Source organism: Chinchilla lanigera, unplaced genomic scaffold (assembly GCF_000276665.1).
Source record: "Chinchilla lanigera isolate Chin_1 unplaced genomic scaffold, ChiLan1.0 scaffold00058, whole genome shotgun sequence".
NCBI lineage: Eukaryota > Metazoa > Chordata > Mammalia > Rodentia > Chinchillidae > Chinchilla > Chinchilla lanigera.
This window is the reverse complement of record NW_004955459.1, coordinates 9,648,508-9,672,411: the sequence shown is the minus strand read 5'-3', so window position 1 is coordinate 9,672,411 and position 23,904 is coordinate 9,648,508. Positions and strand designations below refer to the sequence as shown.

Genomic DNA, 23,904 nt, shown 5'->3' with positions numbered 1-23,904 from the left:
GCTGAGCTAAATCCCCAGCCCCTGTATATTTTATTTTTGTTATAATGTTAAAATCCTGATTCACAAAGGTAAGTAGTTACAAATAGTAACTTTAATCAGCTTATGCTATATCTCCGTATGTTTGTCAGTCAAACAAATAGCAGAAACAGCCTTATTTCAACTACTTGGTTAGAGATCTTATTAGTTTCTATCTGTGGAGAGAAAATCATGAAGTTGTTTTCATAAATCTCTGAGTCTGACACAATTATTATAAGATGTGGCAAGAGGGTCTATGATATTTTGACTTATTTAAGTCAACATGATTCTATAGTTTTAGCCTAAATGTATATATTTAACAGCATAAACTGGGGCACTTGTGGAATCACCATCATGTTAGAATTCAGTATCAAATAATTTGAAGCATAGCAAAACCAGAGATGGGAATTGGATAAATGAGTAACAAAGATTTTGATACTAGTGTTGAATTAGGAACTTTCTGCTTTAGTTATATATGAAAAATCACCTGTAGCTTTTAAAAGCTCTACAAGAATCTTACTTCCAGAGACTGACATAATTATTCTAGGGTGAGCCCTGGAAATGACTCTTTCCCAAAGGCTTTAATTCTAATCTGAAACTAGGAAAGAATCTACTGGGTTAACTGATGGCACTTTAAGATGATCTCTTAGACCCAGGGGATATGACTTCATAATCTTCCCTTCCCTTCTGCCTGATAATATGGAAATTATTAGGCATTCAACAAATTTTTTTTGTCATGTACCATTAGTGTAAAAAATCTAAACTCACACCAAATTAATCCTTGCAGTATAAGATTATTTCACCGTGGTTATTTAAAGAGTTCACTTAAGGAGAAATTATTTTTATTGTATCATCTTAGAGGTCTTTTTATAACAGTCCATGTTTTACAGCTATGGAAAAGATTAAAGACAAAAGCCTTGTCCTGCCTTACACCCAGTGGTTCCAGGGTATCATATGCTGAATGAATGAATGTGTCCATTTATCACTTTACTCCAAATAAATTTTAGGCAGTATGTAGTCAGGAGCAGAGATGAAGACAACAAGATACTGAGGTCAGAGCTTGAGCTGAGGTTATAGAAGAAAAAGTCTATGTCAAGTGTTCTGTGCCCTTCAAGTCTCTTAAGCACATATGCTATTGAGAGTTCATATGCAGTTACACAGGAAAAGTGCAGACACAGGACACTACTGAGGATTGCATTATATAAATCTTAAATTAGTTGATAGTAACCTGGTTATAGAAAGAAAATACATTTATTTTATGTTCATCTGGATTATTACTTTTCATGGATGTAATTGTTGTTGAAAAACAAATCTTACATCTGTACCCTCACAGACCTGTGACAGTCTTGCAAACTGATAGGTTTTCTCCCACCGTCACAACTGTTTTTCAGTGTTGAAAGATGCATCAGAGAAGCTCAAGCAGCTGGAGATAGAGAACAGTCCTTTGCCATCCCCGCGATCCAATGTTGATGTTAACATCAACAGCCAGGTATTCAGATCTTTCTGCTCTCTCGCTATTACACATCACTAGAGCACCCAGAAATCTTTTCTTTCTAAAGACAATACTTTCTTATCTTTTACTAGGAAATATGTATCTGTCTGTGCTGAGCTTTTATAAACCTATTTTCTTATTTAAAAAGATGAAATTTATGAATGTTCAGTAGGAAAAGGGGGAAACTTGCACAATACTGTTAAGAATTGTAAGGTCATATAATGATTGCTTTTTAAAATACACAGTCAAAAGTGTTACTGCTGTTAAATGTTTCGTTTTGATTTAGCCCATCTGCTTGAATAACTTGCTAAAAGTTTTTTGAAATTACAGCAGGATTTGTTTGAAGAGAGCTGCTTAGTAGAGAAAATAAAGAAGAAAATAGAATTTCATATGCTTCAGCTTCATCTTGCATTCCTTTATCTCTGTCCTCTTTGAGAGCTTTTTGTTTGTTTTGTTTTCGTTTTGGTGGGGTTTTTTTGTTTGTTTGTTTTTTGTACCATGGATTGAGATTTGCACATCAATTTAACTTTGGTTTATTTTTATAATTTTTAAAAATTTTATTTCTATATTTAATTTACAGGGATAACTAAAATAAGTTGAATGAGGTAAAAATTCTATAATTATATCAGCTACATGATGTCCACCCTATGGCACATGCCTGTAATCCCAAGCACTCAGGAGGCTGAGGTAAAAGGGTCACTGTGAGTTTGAGGCCAGCCTGGGCTACAAAGTGAGCTCAAGGCCAGCCTGAACTGCACAGGGAGACCATCTCAAAAAGATGAAAAAAAAAAAAAGATGTCCACCCTAAATAAAATAGTGCTTTTAAGCAATGATCTGGAGAAACCCCCTTTTTTCTATATGTAGACAACTCATAATAAGGCCAGGTAGGCATGGTGGTACATGCCTGTAATCCCAGAACTTGGGAGGCTGAGGCAGGAGGATCCCTGCAAGTTTGAGACCAGCCTGGGCTACATAGTGAGCTCAAGGCCAGACTGAACTACATAGCAAAACCCTGTCTCAACAATAAACAGACAAACAGAAAAACAAGGCCCAGATGACTTGTTTTTTCTTTTTAAAGAAGAAAGAAGAATTGATTTGCTGTGTTGTGTCATCACTGGATAACTAAGTAATTTGTTTAGAGACCAGTATAGAGTAGAAAGTGACTACCCTTCTTGCATTATTATTGCTGGTATTAAAAGTATTTTTCTGGATGCATATCTTCTCTTCCTTTTTTCTCCCTTTCATCCTTTCCAATTTTTTCTTAGAAATACTTTTAGAAACTGAATTTCAGACAGACTTACCATTTTCTTGACCCTTCAGTATTTATTATATTTGTCTGTCTGCTTTCATAGTTACAATTTGTTTATATCTTTATAATGCAAGGTCAAAAATGGAAGAGTAAATTGAAAACAGATGATTATTGGTATACAAAACTTCAGTAGCAGACTAGAGTCCCTGCCTATCTTGCTGTAGTATTACTGAGCCTCTGAGACAGAGGATCTATTACATTAATCTTGTTTGTTTGTTTTTATTTTTTATTTATTTTTTTTTGAGATAGAGTCTCACTATGTAGGTCAGGCTTGCCTTGAACTCACTAGGTAGCCTAGGCTGGCCTCAAACTCATGGTAATCCTACTGCCTCCCAAATGCTAGGATTACAGGAGTGCACCACCATGCCTGGCCATTACATTAATCTTGAATCCTTAAAAAATGAGGAAGGAGTATGAGTTCAGGATAAAAAGAAGAGTAAAAAATTGGACCAGGTCAATGGGATTGAACCTATGGTACACATGAGCCAAATTGCCCAGCATCAGATAGCACACATGGGGCAGGGTTGGCGCTTTGCAATAAGTAAATGGGTTTTGGGTTGCAGTTTGGGCATTTGGTCTCTAAAAGGTTCTCCATCACTGAACTAGATAAAGGACAGTGTGCCATCAAGGAGCACTTGGGAGAGCACATAGCTAGGAAGAAAATAGCTAATATTTAGTGAGGGCTTGCTCTGTGCCAGAGAAGAGTAGAAAGAAGAATTCAATATTGTACTAATACATAAGGAACATCAGACTACACTAACTAGTTAGTGTGTTGTCAAAAACTTGATTTATGTTTTATTAATGTGACACTTTTTTTGTCTTTTTTTGAGACAAAGTCTCTCTATGCAATTCAGGCTGGTCTTGAACTCACTTTGTAGCCCAGGCTGGCCTCAAACTGACAGCAGTCCTCCTGCCTTGGCCTCCTGAGTGCTGAGATTACAGGCGTGTGCTAGCACACCTGGCATGTGACACATTTTTAATCCAAGCTGATTTTCTAACTTTGTATCAACAGGTGATGTTTGTTTAAGGAATAGAAATTAATTTTAGTGTCAGTCTTACCAAAGTATTTTCAGGAAAAAAAAAAAAACCTACTCTAAAATACATTTTTCTGAAGCAAACTACAGTCGCTGAAGGACTAGCTCTGAAAATGGTGCAACCAAGGCAGTCTGAGTCCACGATACAATTGTAGTGCTCAGATGAGCACTGCTGGCAGAGTGGACCAAGTCATGAGAACCCACTGCAGAGAGCTTTCAGGCCACCGCAGGCCTGTATTGCATGGGACTGGCAGTCACCTGTGACATTTTTGTAACTGTTAATTCAGTTCTACATTGCTTCTTGTTTATTTTTTGTAAGACAGAATATTATGTGGAGCTCACAGATGAACGAGAAGGTCTAAACCTGAGAGCCCAGTAGAAGTTAGTATTGCAAATGGCCATTCCAGTGATCACTTCCTGACCAATATCTCTTAAGCTAATGGAGTTTTCAAATGATAATGTCTGGTGTATACAGTTGTTAAAGGCAAAATCCAGATCCATGAAGACTGTGTTTTTTTTAAATTTTTGCTTTTGTTTTGTTTTTGTTTTTTTGAGACAAGGTTTCACTATGCAGTTCAGGCTGGTCTTGAGCTCACTTTGTAGCCTAGGCTAGCCTCCAACTCAGAGTGATCCTCCTGCCTCAGCTTCCCGAGTGCTAGGATTATAGGTATGCACCACCATGCCCAGCCTCCATGAAGACTTTGAAAAGCTGGAATGATGGACTGGATTTAAGAAAATAGGTATGTCCTTACAAATACAAGATTAAGGTGGAGGGCTAGAATATACTAGCAACATGTGTGAAAATAAATTAGCAATATATACATGAAGTATTAATCAGTCACAGAACAGCTATGATATATTAATTGAAAGAATTTAAGAAGGGAAGTCCAGCATGGCATGGTAGCATAAGCCTGTAATTCCAGCATTTAAGAGGCTGAAGCAAGAGGATCACAAGTCAAGTCCACCTTTGCAGTTTAGCTAGAATGTGTCTCAAAAAAGGCTGGGAATGTACCTGAGTAATAGAGTGCCCCTGGGTTTTACCCTCTGTACCACAAGAAAAGGTGTGGGGATGTCCTAACCATAGTATGTATTTTGTTCATTTCTGGATACCATAATTTTAAAATGATACAGGAAAAAACCTGAAGCAGGTTGAGAGATTCTATATGGTAAAGGGTCCTGAAACTAATTTATAACTGGACATCATGAGCTTGAAGATCACCACGTAGAAATCTTCGGAGAGAGCACTTCAGCCACATTTAGTTGGCTTAAAAGCTGTTATGTGAAAGAGGAATTAATGTGACTTGTTTTTTAATAGCCTCAGAGAAAAATTAAGGTCAGTGCCTATGTTAGAGGTATGCAGATCTCACCTTAAGAAGCATTTTCCACTGGTCATCGGCAGATTGAATCACTAAGAAAGCAACAACCCCAGAATGCTGGTTCCTTAGTATAAGATAAAAGCTGAACCACCATATTTTGGTGGTTAGATGGACTGTTGATTATGCTGTCAACTTTAAGATGTAGTAACTCTAAGGATTTCCATAGAGATTGTTCACTCTTGGTGCCTCCTGGTTTCCATAGTTCATTTACTCTTTGTGCTCTTTCTTGTTCTGTGTCTTTGAATTCCTTTAGGGCTTATACTATGCCAAGATCTATAGATTTTCACTTTTCTCCCCTTAATTTACCTGAGGCAATTCAGAATTTTCTTTATCACCCAATTTAATTTATGAGTCATATTTTTTCTTCAATGAACAATTAAGTTTAAGAATGCTTAAAATAACAGGACCTACAATGCATTTATTAGCAAGGACAGTGGACAATTACTGTATATATATCCTTTAACAATCAAGTCTTTTGAGGCTAAACAATTAAAGGTAAGGCATGAAGACTGTATTAGAGAGTAACTCTTTCCATAAAGGAGCAGATATTAAATATTTCAGTCTTTGCCAACTGTGGAGTCTGTGTCATGGCCACCCATCTCTGCCATTGAAGCATGAAAGTAACGTAGAGGAGTGAGCATTGGTATGTATCTACATGGACAGGTGCTGGCACAGATTTTCCCTGTGGGGTGTGGTTTATGGATTCCTTCTCTTTTTTGTTAGAAATTTAACCTAGTGGCAGGTTGCCACCTCATATTGGTTCTTTGTAATTTTTAATTTTTCTTTTTAGATAGGATCTCACTATGCAGTCCAGGCTGGCCTTAAACTTGTTATAGTCTAGGATGTATCTTTAGCCTTTTGATTTACTTATTATCCAAACACTGAAATGGGAATAAGCAAAAAATAGTCTCTTTCTCTCCATTGCACTTTGCACACAGAAAGTATGATGAGAAATCCAATTTCAGTTTGGGGAATGAAGGCAATCTTCAGACTTGACTCACACAAAGGAAGGCCGTACTTACCCAGGAATCGGAGGGCTGGTCCACTTAACTAATAAATAGAGATGTTACTTTTTATGATGTAAAATACATATTTCTTTTTTTAAGACAGGGTCTTACATGTAGTTTCAATGAGCCCTGATTTCAAAAAGACATAAAGACTTTTCAGCTGGTAGGAACCATTCTTAGAACTTGGAGCTCATAGGCATATAGTCTAGTCTAAAGAAATAATTCTCAGGCTTTTATGTATATCAGAATCACATGGAGAAGCTTATTAAAAATTCAGATTTTAGGGTACCACCCAGGAGCAGATATGGGAGTCCATATTTAGAATACCAAATTAAAATAAATATTCATTAAATCTCTTCAAACCTGGAAGAGAGGTACAGTATGTGATCCTGTATCTGACAGCCAGCCTGTTGTTAATGATTGCTATTTAAGTTAAGCAAAACATCAGTTGTAGTACAGATAACTTGCATTTTAAAATATTTAATCTGCTTTCTCCTATTTATATCTTTTTGTGATAGTTAATTTTCATTGTTTTAATTATATTCTCATTGCCAGGATATTTGTTTTTATTCTATTTTTTTCATAAGTCTTATCCAAGTGACCTGCTTATGGCCCTATTACATAAAATCCCAGACATAGTCATCTCCTTGGTGATGGTTCTAAAGCTAAAAACATGAAATCTGATTTAGTAAGAACCTTTAGAAATCCTTAGATTCAATTCCCCATCTTTAAGCAACTGAGTAAATAATTGAACCATCAAGGACAAAGGCCTGACTTAAGCCACACATAGAGAATGTGTGGTATTTGTTTTATTAATTCCAGTGGGATTAATTGTAGAGGCTAACCTCTGAATTCTGGAGAGTCTACAGGTAGATGACTGTAGGAATTGACTATGCCTGGAATAAGAAGAAGCTGCTTATGACATAAGATTTCTTGATTGTATGAATACAAACTTTCATCAGTCGTTTCCTATTTCTGCATAACTGTGGCCTGTCAAGGCTAATTGAGGTAAATTTTACTTTTTTAGGCAGAAGTGGTAAAGTTGACTGAGAAATGTCTTAATAATACCATTGAGAGCCCAGGATTGAATGCCACGAGAATTCCTCCTGATTTCAAGAGTAACATTTTGAAGGCTCAAGTAGAGGCTGTGCATAAGGTAAGCTGCCTTTAATAGACATAGTGCTGGTGAAGTGAAAAAGACATAGAATTCAATGATTAGAGATTGTGTGTGGTACCAAGGAACACATTCAAAATGATGAAATGCCTTCCTCAAATCTAAATTCAAGTTGAGCTCAATTAAGAAAGCTCAATTAGTTGTGGGGTAAAGGATCTGAGCAAAGACTTCCTAGTATATAACAAGCTTTAAAAAGTGCATAACAAGCCCAACCTTGAAGAGAACCGGAGTGACTTTAGGAATATTGCTCATGCTTCTTAGTTCACCTCTCCCCGCAACATAAAGCATAACACATACATAAAAATAAATACAAAATATGAAAATACAGGCTCTAGAGTCCCATTTCTCTCCTACCACCTACCCACTTTGTGACTTACAGCAAATGAGTTCATTTCTCTGAGCTTCAGTTTAATTATGTTTAGGATAATAGTAATACCTACCTTAAGGTGTGCTGTGAAGATGAAATAAGATACAGCGCCTAGGACATAATAAGCATTTAAAGAGTGTTGACCACCATAGTGGTAGCAGTAGTAGTCTTAATAGCTATTTACTGTGGTCTGTGTGTTTTTGTGTGCCTGAAATCTGTGCACTGCACCTTAATCCCCAAAGTAATGCTGATGGTGGAGCCTTTGCAAAGTGATTAGATCTTGAGGGCAGAGCCCTTCTTAATGGGATTAATGCTCTTAGAAAAAGCCCTGAAGTAGCTTGCTTATACCTTCCATGTCTAAGAGGAACAGGCCTCGACACTGAATCTGCCAGTGCCTTGGTCCTTTGGACTTCACAGCCTCTAAAAGTATGTGAAATAAAGGTTTGCTATTTGTAGGCTATCTAGTTTGTGTCATTTTGTTACAGCAACTTGAGTGGGCTAAGGCATCATTACATTTCATTTATACTTTTGGATCTTCTTTGACTTGAAGAAGCAAGAAATAACTTCAGTTGCCCTAAATTAAAGGGATTTGGTTTTGTAGCAAAAAGTCTTTTCATGAAGAAAAATCCAGGACCCAATGCTTTCATGACAGAAATCTACCGAATATTTAGGGAATAACAGTCCTATAAAAACTTTTTCAAAAAATAGAAGACAGAGGACTTCTTAATTCATTTTATAAGCCTAGCATTATCCCAATACTGAAACTAGAAAAAAACCTTTTTGAACATAGACATTGAAGTTCTTAACAAAATATGATCAAGTCACACTCAACAATTTACAAATAGGATCATATATCATGCCATGTAGGGTTATCTCAGGAAAAAAATTGGTTTATCATTCAAACTCCAGTCTAGTTCACATATTAAAAATGTATTAAATTATCTAGAGTCTTACAAAAAAGGCATTCCACAAAATTCAACACCTGTTAATGACAAAAACCCTTAGCAAAGTATGGATAGACTGGAATTTCTCCAGCCTGATAAAGAAATCTATGAAAAAAGTCTCCTGTTGATATCACACTTCGCTGAGAAAGATATTTCCGCTAAAATAGATAAAATTAAAGACTGATCATCCCTGTGTTGTAATGATAGAGCTCCTACAACATACGCACATTGCTGGTAAGAACATAAATGGCATAAACCCTTTAGAAAGTTTGTCAATATGTTAATCGTAAATCTAACTCAGCCAATTATACTTGTAGATATTTACCCTATAGGAATTGAAACTTAGGTTTGCACAGATATGAGTACACTAATATTCCCAGCAGCTTTAGTTGTAATAGCTGGAAACCGGAAACAACACAAATGTCCACCAACAGATAAGCAGGTATTGCAGTACGTCCATGCAGAGCAGTGCCACTCAGCAAATGAAGAAGCAGTGAATCGGTGAGATGTGCAACATGCATAAATCTTAAAAACGTTATCTTGCTCTGAAGAGGCAGACCCAAAAGGTAGATATTATGTGATTCCATTTACATGAAGCTGTAGAAAATACAGATTGTTCTTTGCCAATGAGCAAGGGTTTTGACGAGATTAAAGGGAAGCTCAAGGAAATATTTTGGAGTTAGAAACAAGTGGAAGTGGGGCTGGGGATTTAGCTCAGCAGCACAGTGCCTGCCTGGCAAGCGTGAGGTCATGAGATGGATTCCTGGTACTGGAAAAAAAAAAAAAAGAAAGAAAAAGAAATAGTGGAAGTGTTACATATGTTGGTTATGCACCTGTACTATTTTTGAAAATTCATTGGACTGTACATCTAAAATGCATGCATTTTACTATATATAAATAACACCAAGGTAAAGTTGGGGGGAACCAAGCTCTTCAGAAAAGTTTTTTGGATGTCCTTTTTAAAGTATTATTTGCATTTAGGGCAGACTAAATACCAAATATAGGGCTTAAAATGTTTCTCTGTTTGGTAAATATATAAATATAAATTCAGAATTTATATAAAATATAAATTCAGAAAATTCTGGGTTTGGTTCTGTATGAATACTATATATATTTTCAGTGTAACACTCTTCAGTATCTTAAATAATTGACAGCTGTGTACTAAGAACGAGTGAATGTGTATACCAAACACAGTGATGTTGAATCTTAGGTTATTTGGCCACAGAATGAAATTATGGTAGGTACAGAACTGTTAAGGTATGATTACCTCTTATTTGAATTGAAGCAAATTTATATTCATGTTTTTATTGGAAAGAAATATAAGCCTTTGTAATTATAGTATCCTTAAATATTTGACATTTTATGATTTCATTTTCTTAGGTTACAAGAGAAGATAGCTTATTAAGTCATAGAAGCACCAGTGTTCAAGATGCTGCTACAAACAGGTACAGTTCTGGGTAGAATGAATTAAATGGATTTTCTTATCTTGTCTTGTTACCATTTTTCCCTTCTGGGTTTTTTCTTGAGGAAGGTTCCTTTTCCCTAATCTGTCATCACATGATTTCATGTATGTATTTGAAGCTGCTTGAAATCACTCTTTTCTGTCAACTACTGAGATTCTGACTGCCTAGTTTTCATTAGTCCTCCTACATTCCCATTTGTCTTTATCAGATTTGAACTACAGAGCAAAAACCATCTTTTAAATATGATATTTTTAATCTCACACCTGGTAAGGAATTTATATTCTCTTGAGTGTTGTAACTAACCTTAGTGTCATCTTGTCATCACAGTGGTCTTATTCTTACAAACTTACTATTGGCTCTCACATTAACCGAGCAGTTGTTTTTCCTCCTCCACTCCCATCTGCCTCTCATCTCTTTAAAAATTATGTCATCTATTTATCTTGTTGGGCTTTTAAAAAATTCTTTATTAATACATGTTTTCAGGATATAGTGATTACATTCATCGTGGATAGTTAATACAGGTACATAACACATCTCAATTATTTTTACTTCTCTTTCTCTGCCTCTCCCTCCCACTTCCAGTCTGTCTCCCTGATTCCTATTATCCAATCTGTATTTTGTTCTTTGTTTTGTACATCACCATGTATCCAATGACCTATTCTTAGTTGGTGCTAAAAAGTTTTGCGTGGAAGTTGTTTCTTTTCCCAGGTATACAATCTCTCTCTCCCTCTCTCCCTCTCTCCCTCCCCCCCCCGTCTCTCTCTCTGTCCCTCTCTCTCTCTGTGTCCCTCTCTCTCTCTCCCCCCCTCTCTCATAGAGCACTTGTCTAGCATGTGCAAGACCCTAGGTTCAATCCCAAGCACTGAAAAAAATAAATAAATAAATAAAAGGAATTATGTAATAAAAAGTGTGATCTAGCATAAAGAAAAACAGGTTAACAGAAAGGAAGAGGTCTGGAAATAGACCCAAGTTTTCAAGAGAACACAGTGTATTTCAAAGGGTGCATTTCAAATCCTTGAAAATATGAACAAAACTTAATCATTGGATAGTTTGCTGATTAATTATATTCAGTTCCACATATAACGTGCTTTGCATATAGGACTCTACAAGCAAACTGGTGATTAGAAAAAAATGAGGGAAAGTCATTACAACTTACCCTTTTAATTAATTCTAATAAGTGTTGATGGTACATTTTTGGTACTATTGTTACTGTTAAAGTTTTATTTAGAATAACCTCATGGAAAATTTTTGTTTGCCAAGAGGAGAGAAAATGGGCACAGGACTGTCCTTTGTTTATCAGAAGTTTCGCTGAACTCCTGAAACTGTGAAAACTGTAATTGCACACCAACTTCCAAATTTATTTTTTCTGAATGGTTATTCATATTTTCAATAATCTGGCGCCACCCCCACCCTTGTCGAAGATTTGAAATGCACCCTTTGAAATACACTGTGTTCTCTTGAAAACTTGGGTCTATTTCTAGACCTCTTCCTTTCTGTTAGCCTGTTCTTCTTTATGCTAGACCACACTTTTTGTTACTGTACCTCCTTTTATTTATTTACTTTTTTCAGTGCTTGGGATCGACCCTAGGTTCTTGCACATGCTAAACAAGTGCTCTACCTCCTTTTAAAAGAAGAAATATTTTGGGCATAGAGAAAATAATGGAGAGAGAGAGAGAGAAAAGGAGAGGGAGAGAGGGAAGGAGAGAGAGGGAGAGAGGGAGGGAGAGGGAGAGAGGGATGGAGGGAGAGAAAGGCAAGGACAGGGAGAGAGAGGTAAGGAGGGAGAGGGAGGCAGGAAGGATGGAGGGAGAAGAAGAAGGAGGGAGGGGAAGGGAGGGAGAAGGAGGGAGGTTGCACACCTGTGTACCAGATACCCAGCTTTGTCACATCTTACCATTTTGATATAAATTTAGATCACTTTTATTTTACATTTTTTATTGGATGTAATTCATGTACTACAAAACTCACACTTTAAAAATATAGAATTAAGTGGTTTTTAAGAGTATTCACAAAGCTGTCCGCTATTACCCCTATCCAGTTGTCATCATATCTGAAAGTAACACCTTGCCTATTAGCTGTTACTCCCCTCACACAGCGCACCTGGCACCTGCCCATTTACATTCTATCTCTGGATTTATCTGCTCTCGATAATTCCTGTGAATGAAGCCATATCAGATGTGGTTGTTTATGTGTTTCTTTTATTGAACTAATGTTAAAAAGGTTCATCCAGGGCTGGGGATTTAGCTCAGCGGCAAAAGCGCCTGCCTGGCAAGCGCAAGGTCGTGAGTTCGGTTCCCGGTACCAGAGAAAAACCAAAACCAAAACCAAAAACAAAAACAAAAAAAGGTTCATCCATATTGTGACATGCATTGGTACTTCACCCTTCTTTATGGCTGAATAATATTCTAGTATATATGTGTATCACATTTGTTATTCATGTCTCAGTTGATGGGCAGTTGGAGTGTATACACCTTTCTGACCACTATGAATAAAGCTGCTGTGAACATTTTGCATATAAGATATTTTTGGTGGGCATGTTTCAATTTAGTATATCTCTTGAGAGCAATACCACTCCTTCTCAATCATGTGATAACTTTAACTTTTTAAAGAAATACCAAACTATCTTCCAAAATGGCTGCAACATTTTCTATTCCCTCCAGCCATGTATGAGGGTTCCAATTTCTCAATTTCCTTTTTATTCTACATTTATTATTCCATATTTTTAAAATATTTACCTATCCTAATGAGCTGAAAATAGAACCTCACTGTTGTTTTGATTTGTACTTACTTAAGGACTAAGGATGTTGACCATCTTTTTATGTGTGTCTTTTTTGGAAATACATTTATTCAGATCATTTATTGTAGTAACAGCTTTCTTGAGCTATGATTCAGATACCATACAATCCACACAGTTAAAAGTGTACAGTTCAGTTGTTTCTAGTATATTGAGACATGTTACAGCTGCCACCATCAGTATCTAAGTTTAGAATATTTTCACCTCAAGATAAAATCCTGTACTCTTAGCTTGCTGTGTCCCCCACTGCCATTAAGCCCACCCCACCCCTCTGCTGCTTCCCTGAGGAGCCATTTACCCACTTTCTCTCTATATAGACTTAGCTCTTCTGGAAATTTCATATAAGTGGTATCCTGTAGCATGAGCTCCTTTGCTTACTTCTTTTCCCTTAGCATAATGTTTCAAGGATCATCCACGTTGTACCATGTGTCACAGTGTTACTCTTTTTATGGCTGCATAATAGTCCATTGTTTGGATTTACCACATTTTGTTTTTTCATTCATTTGTTCATGGACATCTGAGTTGTTTCCACTTTTGGCTGTTAGGAATAGTGCGACAGGGAATATTTATGCACAATTTCTTGTTTGAACACTTGTTTACAATTATCTTGTATATACATATGTAGTAGTAGAATTGGTGAATCATATAATAATTCTATGTTTAACTTCTTCAGAAACTGTCAGGCTGCTTTCCACAGTGGCTACCCCATTTTCTATTCCTCTTTGCCCATTAAGGTTATGATTTCCCTACACCCTCACAACTCATAAATTTCCACTTCCAAAGCACTACCTCATTGTGGTTTTCAGTTACATTTTTAGAATGACTAAGGATGTCGGGCATCTTTCTGTGTATTTATTGGCCATTTGTGTATCCCTTTAAAGAAATATTTATTATAGGGGTCTTTGTTCATTTGTTATTTGAGTTGTTTATCCTTTTGTTGAGTTGTAAAGTCCTTTATATAGCGGTTCCTCCTTATCTGTGGTTTTATTTTTTGTAGCTTCAGTGGTCATCCACTTAATGTTTAAAAATATTCAGTGGAAAATTCCAGGACACTCTTATAAACAATTTTGTTTTAAATTGCACATTGTTCTAAGTAGCATGATGCAGTCTCACAGCATCACTTTGTCTGCTCTGTGCGCCCTGCATGCACCACCCACCTGTTACATAGCACCCTTCACAGCTCTCAGACTGCTGCATCATCATGGTCAAGTCATCTTATTTTACTTCATAATGTCCCCGAAGCACAAAGGTAGTGATGCAAAGGAGGTACCAGAGAACTAAACGTGGAAGGACAGATGAACTCTGGTACTTCTCTCCTGAGTCCTAGTTCTTTTTTCCTGAATCCTTTCTTCAAACATACTGCCTTTTCCTACAGGTCCTCCATGATCTGAATTTGTCCTTTTCTGTTCCCTAGTGCTGTATTAAGTGAGAATAATGTGCCTGTCTCCAAAGATTCTCTTCCTGTGACACATATCACACCTGTGGACAAGGATGCTGTTCTAAAGGTAAGAATACTTTCTGAAGTTTTCCAAATACAACATTGAGTTCAGTCTAGGGACGTCTGATGATTTCTGATTAGTATTGTGAGAAATGCATTGAACCTCACTTCTCCAGGGAGAGTCCTAGTGACGTACCCTTCCCAAGTGTATCTCAGAGTTTCCTCTTTAGTTTATGTTCCTGTTTGCATTTTTGTTTTGGGAGCTAACTATGCCTTCACTCATTTTCCTCTTTAGGACATATACAGTGTTACATGCAAATAGATACTTTTAAAGTGCTTGTTAGATAAAAGTTAAGGCTATGTATCTTGAACAGAGGTGACTATGTTGATATTAGTAGTGTGACTTACTCTGGAGAATTTAAACTGTGTGACAGACTTGATATGTTGTGTTAATTGTTATATCCCTTTGTCTCAAACAGTAGTGTATGGAAAATAAGAGGCACTAAATAAATGTTTGTTGATTAAAATAAACTTTTAAATAGCAGGGACCTATCATTGATTGTGTTGCAATATAACCAGATCATCCCAACTTCTGTCATTCCTGTGTCCCCTTAGAAGTTATACAAATTCATTGCCCAAGAATGCTTTAGTTTGCAAGTTTAAAATTGCCCTTCCAAATTAACATTACCAAATCATCCTCTTACTGCATAATGTATATTAGTTTTGAAAATTTACCAAGTATTTCATGAAGAAGGAAAAACTGGAAATCACCTTTAGTCTCACTATGCAAAGAGTGTATAGTTGATATTTAGGTATGTAAACTTTAAAACTTTGAAGCATAAAAGAAACACCCAGTCTAAAATGCCTTCAAAAAGAAAGAAGGAAGGGAAATACACACACACACACACACACACACACACACACGATAGCTAAGATAATTGTACTACTAATTTCTATTGGTTTATTGAAAGGAACAGGTAATGTTTCATTGTCAATCAATCTTGCCTACTTATATGTGGTATTCTGAGCAGCTACTTTGAAGATAACAATAAATAATACAACAACCATTATTGATTTCCTATCATCTTATTTTGAAATTCTATATTGTCTTTATTGTCTTTGTGTTGTTTTGTCATTATTTTGTTTTTGTTCTTTTCACTTTAAAAGAAAAAAAAATGCCTTCAACCAGGAAGTTGGTTTTGTTTGTTTGTTTGTTTGTTTTGCTAGTTAAAAATACCAAAAAGGCGTTGATATCTTTGATTAGTCACTGAAAACAATTAAATGACCTGAGATTTTTTAGAAAAGAGAATGACATTGAGTTCAGTTTTATTATGTAGATAATACATACCATACAATAATGCTGAGCATCACAGATTACAAAATGAATGAAACATGGTCTCTACTTTTAAACTGCTTATGGTACACTTAGCCCAGGGGTGGAATAAGAAGAAGGAGATGAAAAGAAAGGAAAAAGTATTAACACTTATTGGGGGAGAATTTGAAGCATCCTTCGGATTCACTGTCTCCTATGTGAACATTTTGTCACTCTCAGTTAGTCTACAGAAAACCACCCATGTTTTCTCTCACTGAAAGGAATAGCGGTATGGGGCACTAAATAAATGTATAGAAAATTTATAGAACATTTCAAGTTCTAATCATAGTCTAGACATCCCTCCATGAAGAAGTGAAATCCTCAAACCATGATTCCTGAATCCCCCTATTTGTTTAGAGGATTAACACTCAGCAGGAAAAAACAGTCTGGTGATAAAGGAATCATTTAACAATTCTAGGTGCTTTATTTTCCATAGGATGCTACAGATGAATTGGATGCCTTGCTCTTATCTCTAACTGAGAATCTAATTGATCACACAGTCACACCACAGGTAAATATGCTTTTAGAAAGCAAGATCAAAAGGAATTTCTGTTGAAACTTTTTCATTTAGTAAGTTTGTATTTCAGTAACCACTTAGGATTGTCTTCCTGTACTAAATTTCTATCTTCCTGTACTAAAATTCTACTGCTTTGAATTTGCATGTCCTTGTATAGAAGTCACATATCACTGAAAGTCTATAATTTAACATCATATTAAATAACATGAGAGAAAACATGGAGATAAACCATCTTAGTGAATCAAGACAATAAGGAATACTAAATTTAAAAAATTTTATAGACAAATGGGAGCATAGTTAACATTAACATGCCAATCATTAGTCTAGAAGGTGCTTTGTTAAGTGCTATAACCATAATACAGTGGTGCCTCAGTTCACAAACTTACTTCATTCTGTGATTCTGGAAAAGATGGCCACATTTGTGTTAGTGCAGGAAAGATGGCTGCAGCTGTGTTTGTCACCTGGTGCAGGTTCATGTACAAAAGCAAAATTTTGCCAAATGTTTATATTTGTGAACCAAATTGTTCACAAAATGTACCAACAAACTTAATTTTTAAAAAGCTGCTAATTAAGGTTGTCTAGTCAAAGGTTTTAAGAATGAGTATTGCATAAGAAAATACGAAATGACTTGAAATCTTACAGCTTTTAAAATAAGAGAAATGTAATGGTGAAGAAAACAAAGTGTTTCTTAACCGAGGCGCCACTGTACAAATAAGAAACAGTTTAAACTCTCCAGAACTTACATTACAGTGTACATGAGGTGAGAGATAAATGAATAACTAACTAGTGCCTTACAAGAGATACAACAAAAATTGCTACAGGAGCTAGATGCTATTCTAAGGGCCTAGAAGTAAGATGACATTTTCTATGAAGGGGGATGTCCTTTGGATTATTAACTCTCAAACTTGGCCAGGTCTAAGAGTCACTTGGGGCTGCGTACTAAAACATGGATCACAGGGCCACACCTCGGAGTTTCTAATTTGGTATGTCTTTAGGGGCCCTGAAGATTGCAGTTCTACACATGTTCCCAGAAGATGCAGGTGTGGCCTAGGAACCCCCAGTTTAAAGCAATAAACAAAAAGACTACCAAAGAATAAGAAATAATCACAAGTTAGCACAAGTGAATAGGCAGAAAACAAAAAGGATAGTGGTGATATTAAGCTATAATAATTCCTTAAGGAGACAAAAGAAATAACTTCTAAAATTAATACAAGATGTTCTGAAGCCCAAAGGAACAATGTGGGGGTGCTTATTCAGAACACCGACTGGAAGCATGCCCTTTATCATGGGCAGGTGGTGATGTGGTGAAAATCAAGTGAACTTTTAAAAAAGGGCTGAAGATGTAAGTCAGCAGTTGAGTGCTTGTCTAGAATGAGCAGAGCTCTGGTTTCAGTCCCTAGCACGATTGAAGCAAAAAGGTTTTATGTCACCCATATATTTTCCCTTCCCTACAAACTTAAAATGCTTCTTTTAAATAGCAAAATACGGATTTTTATACATCCTAAGCTCTATTTATAGAGATTCTGTTCAGTCAGATTTATAGGTTTTTCAGTTATCAGAACTATACACATTCTTTTCCTGCAATACTAGGGAGTGAATCCAGGACCTCACACATTCTAGACAAGCACTATCACTGAACTACATTCTAGTCCCCATTTTTTTTCTTTTTTAAAATTTTGAGCCAAGGTCTTGCTAAGTTACCTATGCTGGCCCGTTTGTGTGTGTGTGTGTGTGTGTGTGTGTGTGTGTGTGTGTGTGTGTGACGTAAGTAAAACATTTGGCCCCAGCCCTTTTTTAATTCTTAAAACAGAGTCTAAGTCTTTAAGTTGCCCAGGCTGGACTAGAATTTGCAGTCCTTCTGCCTAAACTCCCAGAGTGCTAAGATTATATATGTGCACCACCATGCCTCTTTTATTATATTTTTCTGCTTTATCTAGGTTACGGTTCCTACTCTTAAGGAGTTTCCAAATTATAAAATTCCATCTTTTTAGAGAAGAGCCATGTCAAACCCTAAAAGTTAGAGCAGGAATATCCATTACTAAGACTGGGAAGAAAGTTTTGGAAGGTTCTAAAAATATCATCAGTTTGAGAATGGGTAAATATGTAAAGTAAATTTGTAAGAAGATATCCCTAAGATCAGTAGGATAGTATCCTTTAAAAAAATATGAGACACCAAAATAAGTTAAATGTACCCTCAATCTAGGCACAGTCTTTCAGGTCCATGGACAGCTTCTGTTTCATTTCCCTTTATCCTCCAGTCTCCACTTCTCTTCCTCTTTTCTCCTAAGTTACCCATTCTGTTTATTTATATAAGTCCTTCCAGGCTACCTTCATGTATCTATTTAGATGAACATTTTTATCTGTATTTCCTTTAAGAGATTACGGGAGAATTTGGGATTTATATTCATAAATAGGATTGCAAAACTACAAGCTTAAATGAATACTGAACTATACTTATTATTGCTGATTGCTACAAACTTAAATGAATACTGAACTATACTTATTATTGCTGATTGCTGCCCAGCATAACTCCAGGAGCAGTGCTCATAGGTCCTCATTCCACTCATGTTCTTCCTTTAGCTGAACTTTATGACTTACTGGTATCTTCACCTTGATGTGTGTGTCTGTTTCCATTTGTATGTTTAAACTTCATATCTCCTCCAGTTTCTTAATACTGATTTAGGTTTTCTCTTTGAATTATCTATTTGTATCTTTTGCCCATGTTTCTGTGTATTTTTCTTTCTTCTTCTTACTCTTTTCAAGAGTTATTTATATAGTGTTGTTTTAATTCCATGTCAGTGTTATACAGTAAGAATATTTTCCTAGTCTGTGTTTACATTGAGGAATTTTATCACAATCATTTGTGATAGGTTTCTATGTCTAACTCTGGGAGATGAATAGTAAAACAGATTTGCGCCCATCATTGTGTAGAAACTTTGAAGAATGAATGCCATACATTCTTCATTTATCTCTTTATGGTTTACAGCTTGTTTATTTGTTTCTTCTCGTTTTTTTGAGACAGGCTCTCACTATGTATAGCCCAGGCTGGCCTCACAATGATCCTCCTGCCATAGCCTTCTAAGTGCTGGGATTACAGCCGTGTGACACTATACCCAGTTCTGGTTTGGGGTTTTTTAAATTTTCTTTCTTATCTTTAATCCTATCTCTGAGGTCACAGAATGATATTTTCTGTTTTAGCCATATATACTTTTTATTTTATTTTACTGTCATATTTTAGTTCGCAGCACATTTGGCTTTTTGGGTTTCGGTTAGGGGTTGAGTTTTTGGTTCTTTTTTGGGGTTTTTGTTTGTTTTTAGGGGTTTTTTTGCCAGCAGTAGGGATGGTGATTTGAGGATGACCCCACTTTGTATATGTCTGTATAAAGAACTGGTTTCCCAAATATTATCTACTAAGTAATCCTACCCAGTAATCCATCCTTTCCCAACTGGTTTGTGATACCACCATTTTCTGTTCCATAGCGCCCTTTCTTTTTCTGCTCTAATGCTGTAATATTTTTAGGACTTTGGCTTTGTAATATGTTTTATTATCTGATGTATCCTGACTTACAAATTTTAGAATCAGCTTGTCATTTCTCCACAAATCCTTCTGGCACTTTAATGGAATTTGTACTTTTTTCAGTTAAGTGGCATTTTTGTAAAATGAAATTTTTCTTTTCATATACATTATCTCCATTTTCTCATCTTTACTGCTAAGTGTGCTTGTAAGTCTTCTATATTGTTAGATTAAATTCTAAGTATCTTGTAGTTTTATTGATATTTTGAATGCTGTTTAATTTTCTACTATTGAATGTGTAAGTTGATTTTGTGTGTAGTGAACTTGCTGAATTCTCTATTAGGCAATCTGCAGGTTAGTCTAAACATTCTAGCAGTTTCTGGGGGTTATTTTTACTATCTCTCTTAAGCAATTTACTATCACTTAATCCATTGTTTACATATTGCTAGGTCTTTCAGTTGTTGCTTTACATACTTTAAAAATACATTGTGAGATACACATATGATCATGATAATTATACTTTCTTGAGTTCCTTTTAGCTTGCTCTTCTCTTTCTTTTCTTTCTTTTGTTTTTAAGATGAGATCTCATTGAATTGTGCAGGCTGGCCTGGAACTTGCAGTTCTCTTGCTTTAGCTTCCCCTGTAGTTGGGATTGCAGATGTGGGGCACCATGCCTGGCAAGCCCTTTGTTAATTTCTTTTCTTTTTTGCACTTTTTTCTCTCTTAATTTCCTTTGTGACAGATGCAAAAATTGACTCCTTAACCTTAAGTTTGTATTGTTTGGTACATAATTTTCTGGCTTTTATTTTCAACCTTTCTATATCCATTGACTTTAAATGGGTCTTTTGTGAACGGTATTTTGCTGGATCTCTTTTGAAAAATTTTGAGAATCTCCATATTCAGTTCAACATATTTATATTTACTATAATTACAGTTACTGTATGGTTGTATTATATACTTATTATAGGTTTATAGTATGGCTAATATAAGTTAGTATATTTATTATAATTATGGTTATTATTCATTTCTGCCAAACCATTTTTTTTTTTTTTTGCTGTTTACATTTTTTCTCTCTGTATTGCTTTATTTTCTTCTATTAAAATGCATTTTCTTAGTATCTGTAGGAGAATCATATTTTGTATTTTATTCTTCTGGTGGTTATCTAACTTACTAAAATTTGGACTTAACACTGAATTTTTCTTATGAGCAAATAAGGACACCAGTGCAAGGACTAGTCTTAAATTTCTAAAGTAGGAGAGTTTCATTAGATTGTAGTTCCGTACAGAGAAGTAAGAGCTAGAAAACTAACCACGAAAAGCAAATATAACAAAGACTGTGAATCAGGAGCAAAATGGGTGTTTTTATTGATGCTTTCTTCACACATGCATGATAATTAGAGAATTACCTCTTTATAAACACATTTTCAGTACTTTCTTTGTGCTACTCATTTGGATTAGTCACAATCCATTGCTTAGAATGCTACTTAGAAGGCTATGATTATTTGTAGTTAACTGAACATTCAGAAAAAGGAATGTTAAACTGAACACTAAGTGTGGAGTACAGGTAAGTATTACTAAATAAAATGAAAATAGAGTAGCATTCTTGATTCATACATGTGTAGATTAGAAATTCTTAAAATTATGACCAGTTCTTAAGTGGTGAGATACTGCATTCATGTTATAGAAAAGAGTATTTGATTCAGAAGTCCATGTCAGGTCAAGGGGGCTCATTAAGAATTGCACTCCCTGTAATACATTTCATAATAGAAGAAAGTATTATGAGTATAATTACGAAAATAAGTCAGTCTTGCTTAAAAGTAAATACTTAAATTTGTTTTAGGTGTCTTCAGCATCCATGATCACACCCCGGTGGATTATCCCAGTAAGTCCATATTTGTGACTTTTCTGAGAGGGAGGCCTAAATGGACATCAGTTCTTCTGTTTCTTTACAAACATGAGTGTCATTATCAAAGCTCTGTTAACTGCATATAATGGCTTCAAATTCATGGCTTCATCTTACTGTTTGTAAATGCTTAAGGATGCAGACAAAACAAAAGTAAAAATTGGAGGGGAAGGATAGTTTAAAAAACAGATCAGCATGAATATCAAGATTATCTTCCTTCTTGCCCCAGTCATTAGTAGAGCTGATTTGGAGCTGAGGTACAGAGCAGGTAAGTGTTGTTACCATGGTGTTCAGACATGTGGTGTATCTCCCACAGCAGAGCAGTGCCTTTTCTAATGGACTTGCTGGCTGCGGAACGACTTTAGCAGAGAAGGAGGGATGTGGTAGTAAAGATGGACTCTCCCTGATCTCTCCCCCGGCACCGTTCTTGGTAGATGCTGTGACCAGGTGAGGAAATTACTTCTCAGTTTTTGTAATTAGGCAACTTTTAGAGGGAAAATAAAATTAATTCTATTTAAAATAACAGTGTCAGTTCATTAGTTGAAATTGGATAAATCTTTTCTCTGCTTATTATTTAGTATGATTTTTTTCCCTTGCTACTACTAATTTTCTACAAACATATTATGATTTATTTGTGAAGTCTTTGCTAAAAAATATTAACAGCCTTATCTTTAAGTTTTTATATTTGTTTTCAAATCAGCTGGTGTCTCTTCCTTTCATACGTTACTAGTCTGATTGCATCTGGTATAATAGTGATAGTTGTGCTGCCCATCAGAACAGGTGAGGAGATGCAGTAAAAAAGTGAGGTAGGAGATTCCCAAGGTAGCTTTTACTATCACCTGTTGAGCTCATTTCACCATACTGCTTGCTGCAGACAAGAGAACATACCACCTGTTGTACAAAAGATATATAATTACCTTCATTCTAACTTCAGACCTGTTTTGTGATTAGCTGCCATTTCTCATATCCTCATTGGTATTGTGAATGCAGATCAATTGAAGTACAGCAGATATTTTCCTTTTTTTTTTTTTTCTCCGGTACCGGGAACCGAACTCATGACCTTGCGCTTGCCAGGCAGGCGCTTTTGCCGCTGAGCTAAATCCCCAGCCCCCAGCAGATATTTTCCTAATAGAGAGAAAAAAATTATTGCAGATGACTGACTTGAAGGAAATTAATAGTTTAATTTTAAAATTATACCCTTATCTTCATAGTCTTTTCAGTAATATCATTATTCACTTGGCAGAGAAGGTATACCTGGCATGACTGTGGCTCTGAAGACAGCAGTAAACAAGGCAGACATGGACCTACCTTTTAGAAGCTTACATCTACTCAAATGACACTGTGTACAAATTTAATAGGTTATTTTTCTAATCATTTATATGCCTCATAATTGCTGCTATAAAAATAGAGATTGCATGCGGAAGACAAGTGGCAGTGCTTTGCCATTATATTTACACAAAAACAGAAATTTGAGGAACGAGATATTTACAAAGATAGAGGTACCAGGTAAGGCTAAGAGTATGAGAATTGGTTGAAGTTAGTGAGATCATTTGCCCTCCCTCTACCCTTGCTTATACTGGCATAATTCTGAAGTCTTTCATCTGAGGAGGCAGGCCAGAAAGCCTCTGGATCTGAGAGTTTGCATTTGGAATAAAGTTCTGAACTGAAAACAGAAATTAACTCAAAGTCCACACTGGAAGGGTGAAATTTCCAACCTTCTTTCTTTTTTTAGCTTCCCTAATGACGTTGGTTAGCTATAAATGTCTCAGGTGAGAAAGTAAGAGGATTAGTCATCAGAGAAACAAACCAAAGAGACAAGGTCTACATTGTCCTACTGTCATAAAATAAAATGTCCTACTGACATTTTATGCAATGTATGAGGAAAGTCTAAAAGTAAACTGAAAAAGAAATGAAATAAAGACAACATGAAGAAAACTTCACAAAACTTCTATCTAAATTTAGAAGTTATTGCAACTATATAATAATAACAGGAAACTTTATAAAAGAACACAAAGAACTGTCTTTAGAAATCATTAACCACATTAAAAATAAAATCCAAATAATGCATTGAAGATTAAAGCTAAAAAAAGGGGCTGGGGATTTAGCTCAGCGGCAAAGCGCCTGCCTGGCAAGCGCAAGGTCGTGAGTTCCGTTCTCGGTACCGGAGAAAAACCAAAAAAACAAAA

The 23,904-nt window shown here is 35.8% G+C and overlaps 1 protein-coding gene across 2 annotated transcripts in view; it reads left to right on the top strand.

Moving 5' to 3' along the window:
- The window catches only part of Epb41l5 (erythrocyte membrane protein band 4.1 like 5), a 141,793-nt gene that overhangs the window by 111,307 nt on the left and 6,582 nt on the right, over positions 1 to 23,904 (top strand). Inside the window, exons 18-24 of one of the 2 annotated variants that reach the window (XM_005397658.2) lie at positions 1,407 to 1,504; positions 7,261 to 7,389; positions 10,099 to 10,163; positions 14,390 to 14,480; positions 16,222 to 16,296; positions 21,656 to 21,697; positions 22,038 to 22,165. In XM_005397658.2, the coding sequence (XP_005397715.1) occupies positions 1,407 to 1,504; positions 7,261 to 7,389; positions 10,099 to 10,163; positions 14,390 to 14,480; positions 16,222 to 16,296; positions 21,656 to 21,697; positions 22,038 to 22,165 (628 nt within the window). Of the gene's footprint in view, positions 1 to 1,406; positions 1,505 to 7,260; positions 7,390 to 10,098; positions 10,164 to 14,389; positions 14,481 to 16,221; positions 16,297 to 21,655; positions 21,698 to 22,034; positions 22,166 to 23,904 lie in introns of both variants that reach the window. The other variant, XM_005397654.2, reaches the window with a different exon arrangement.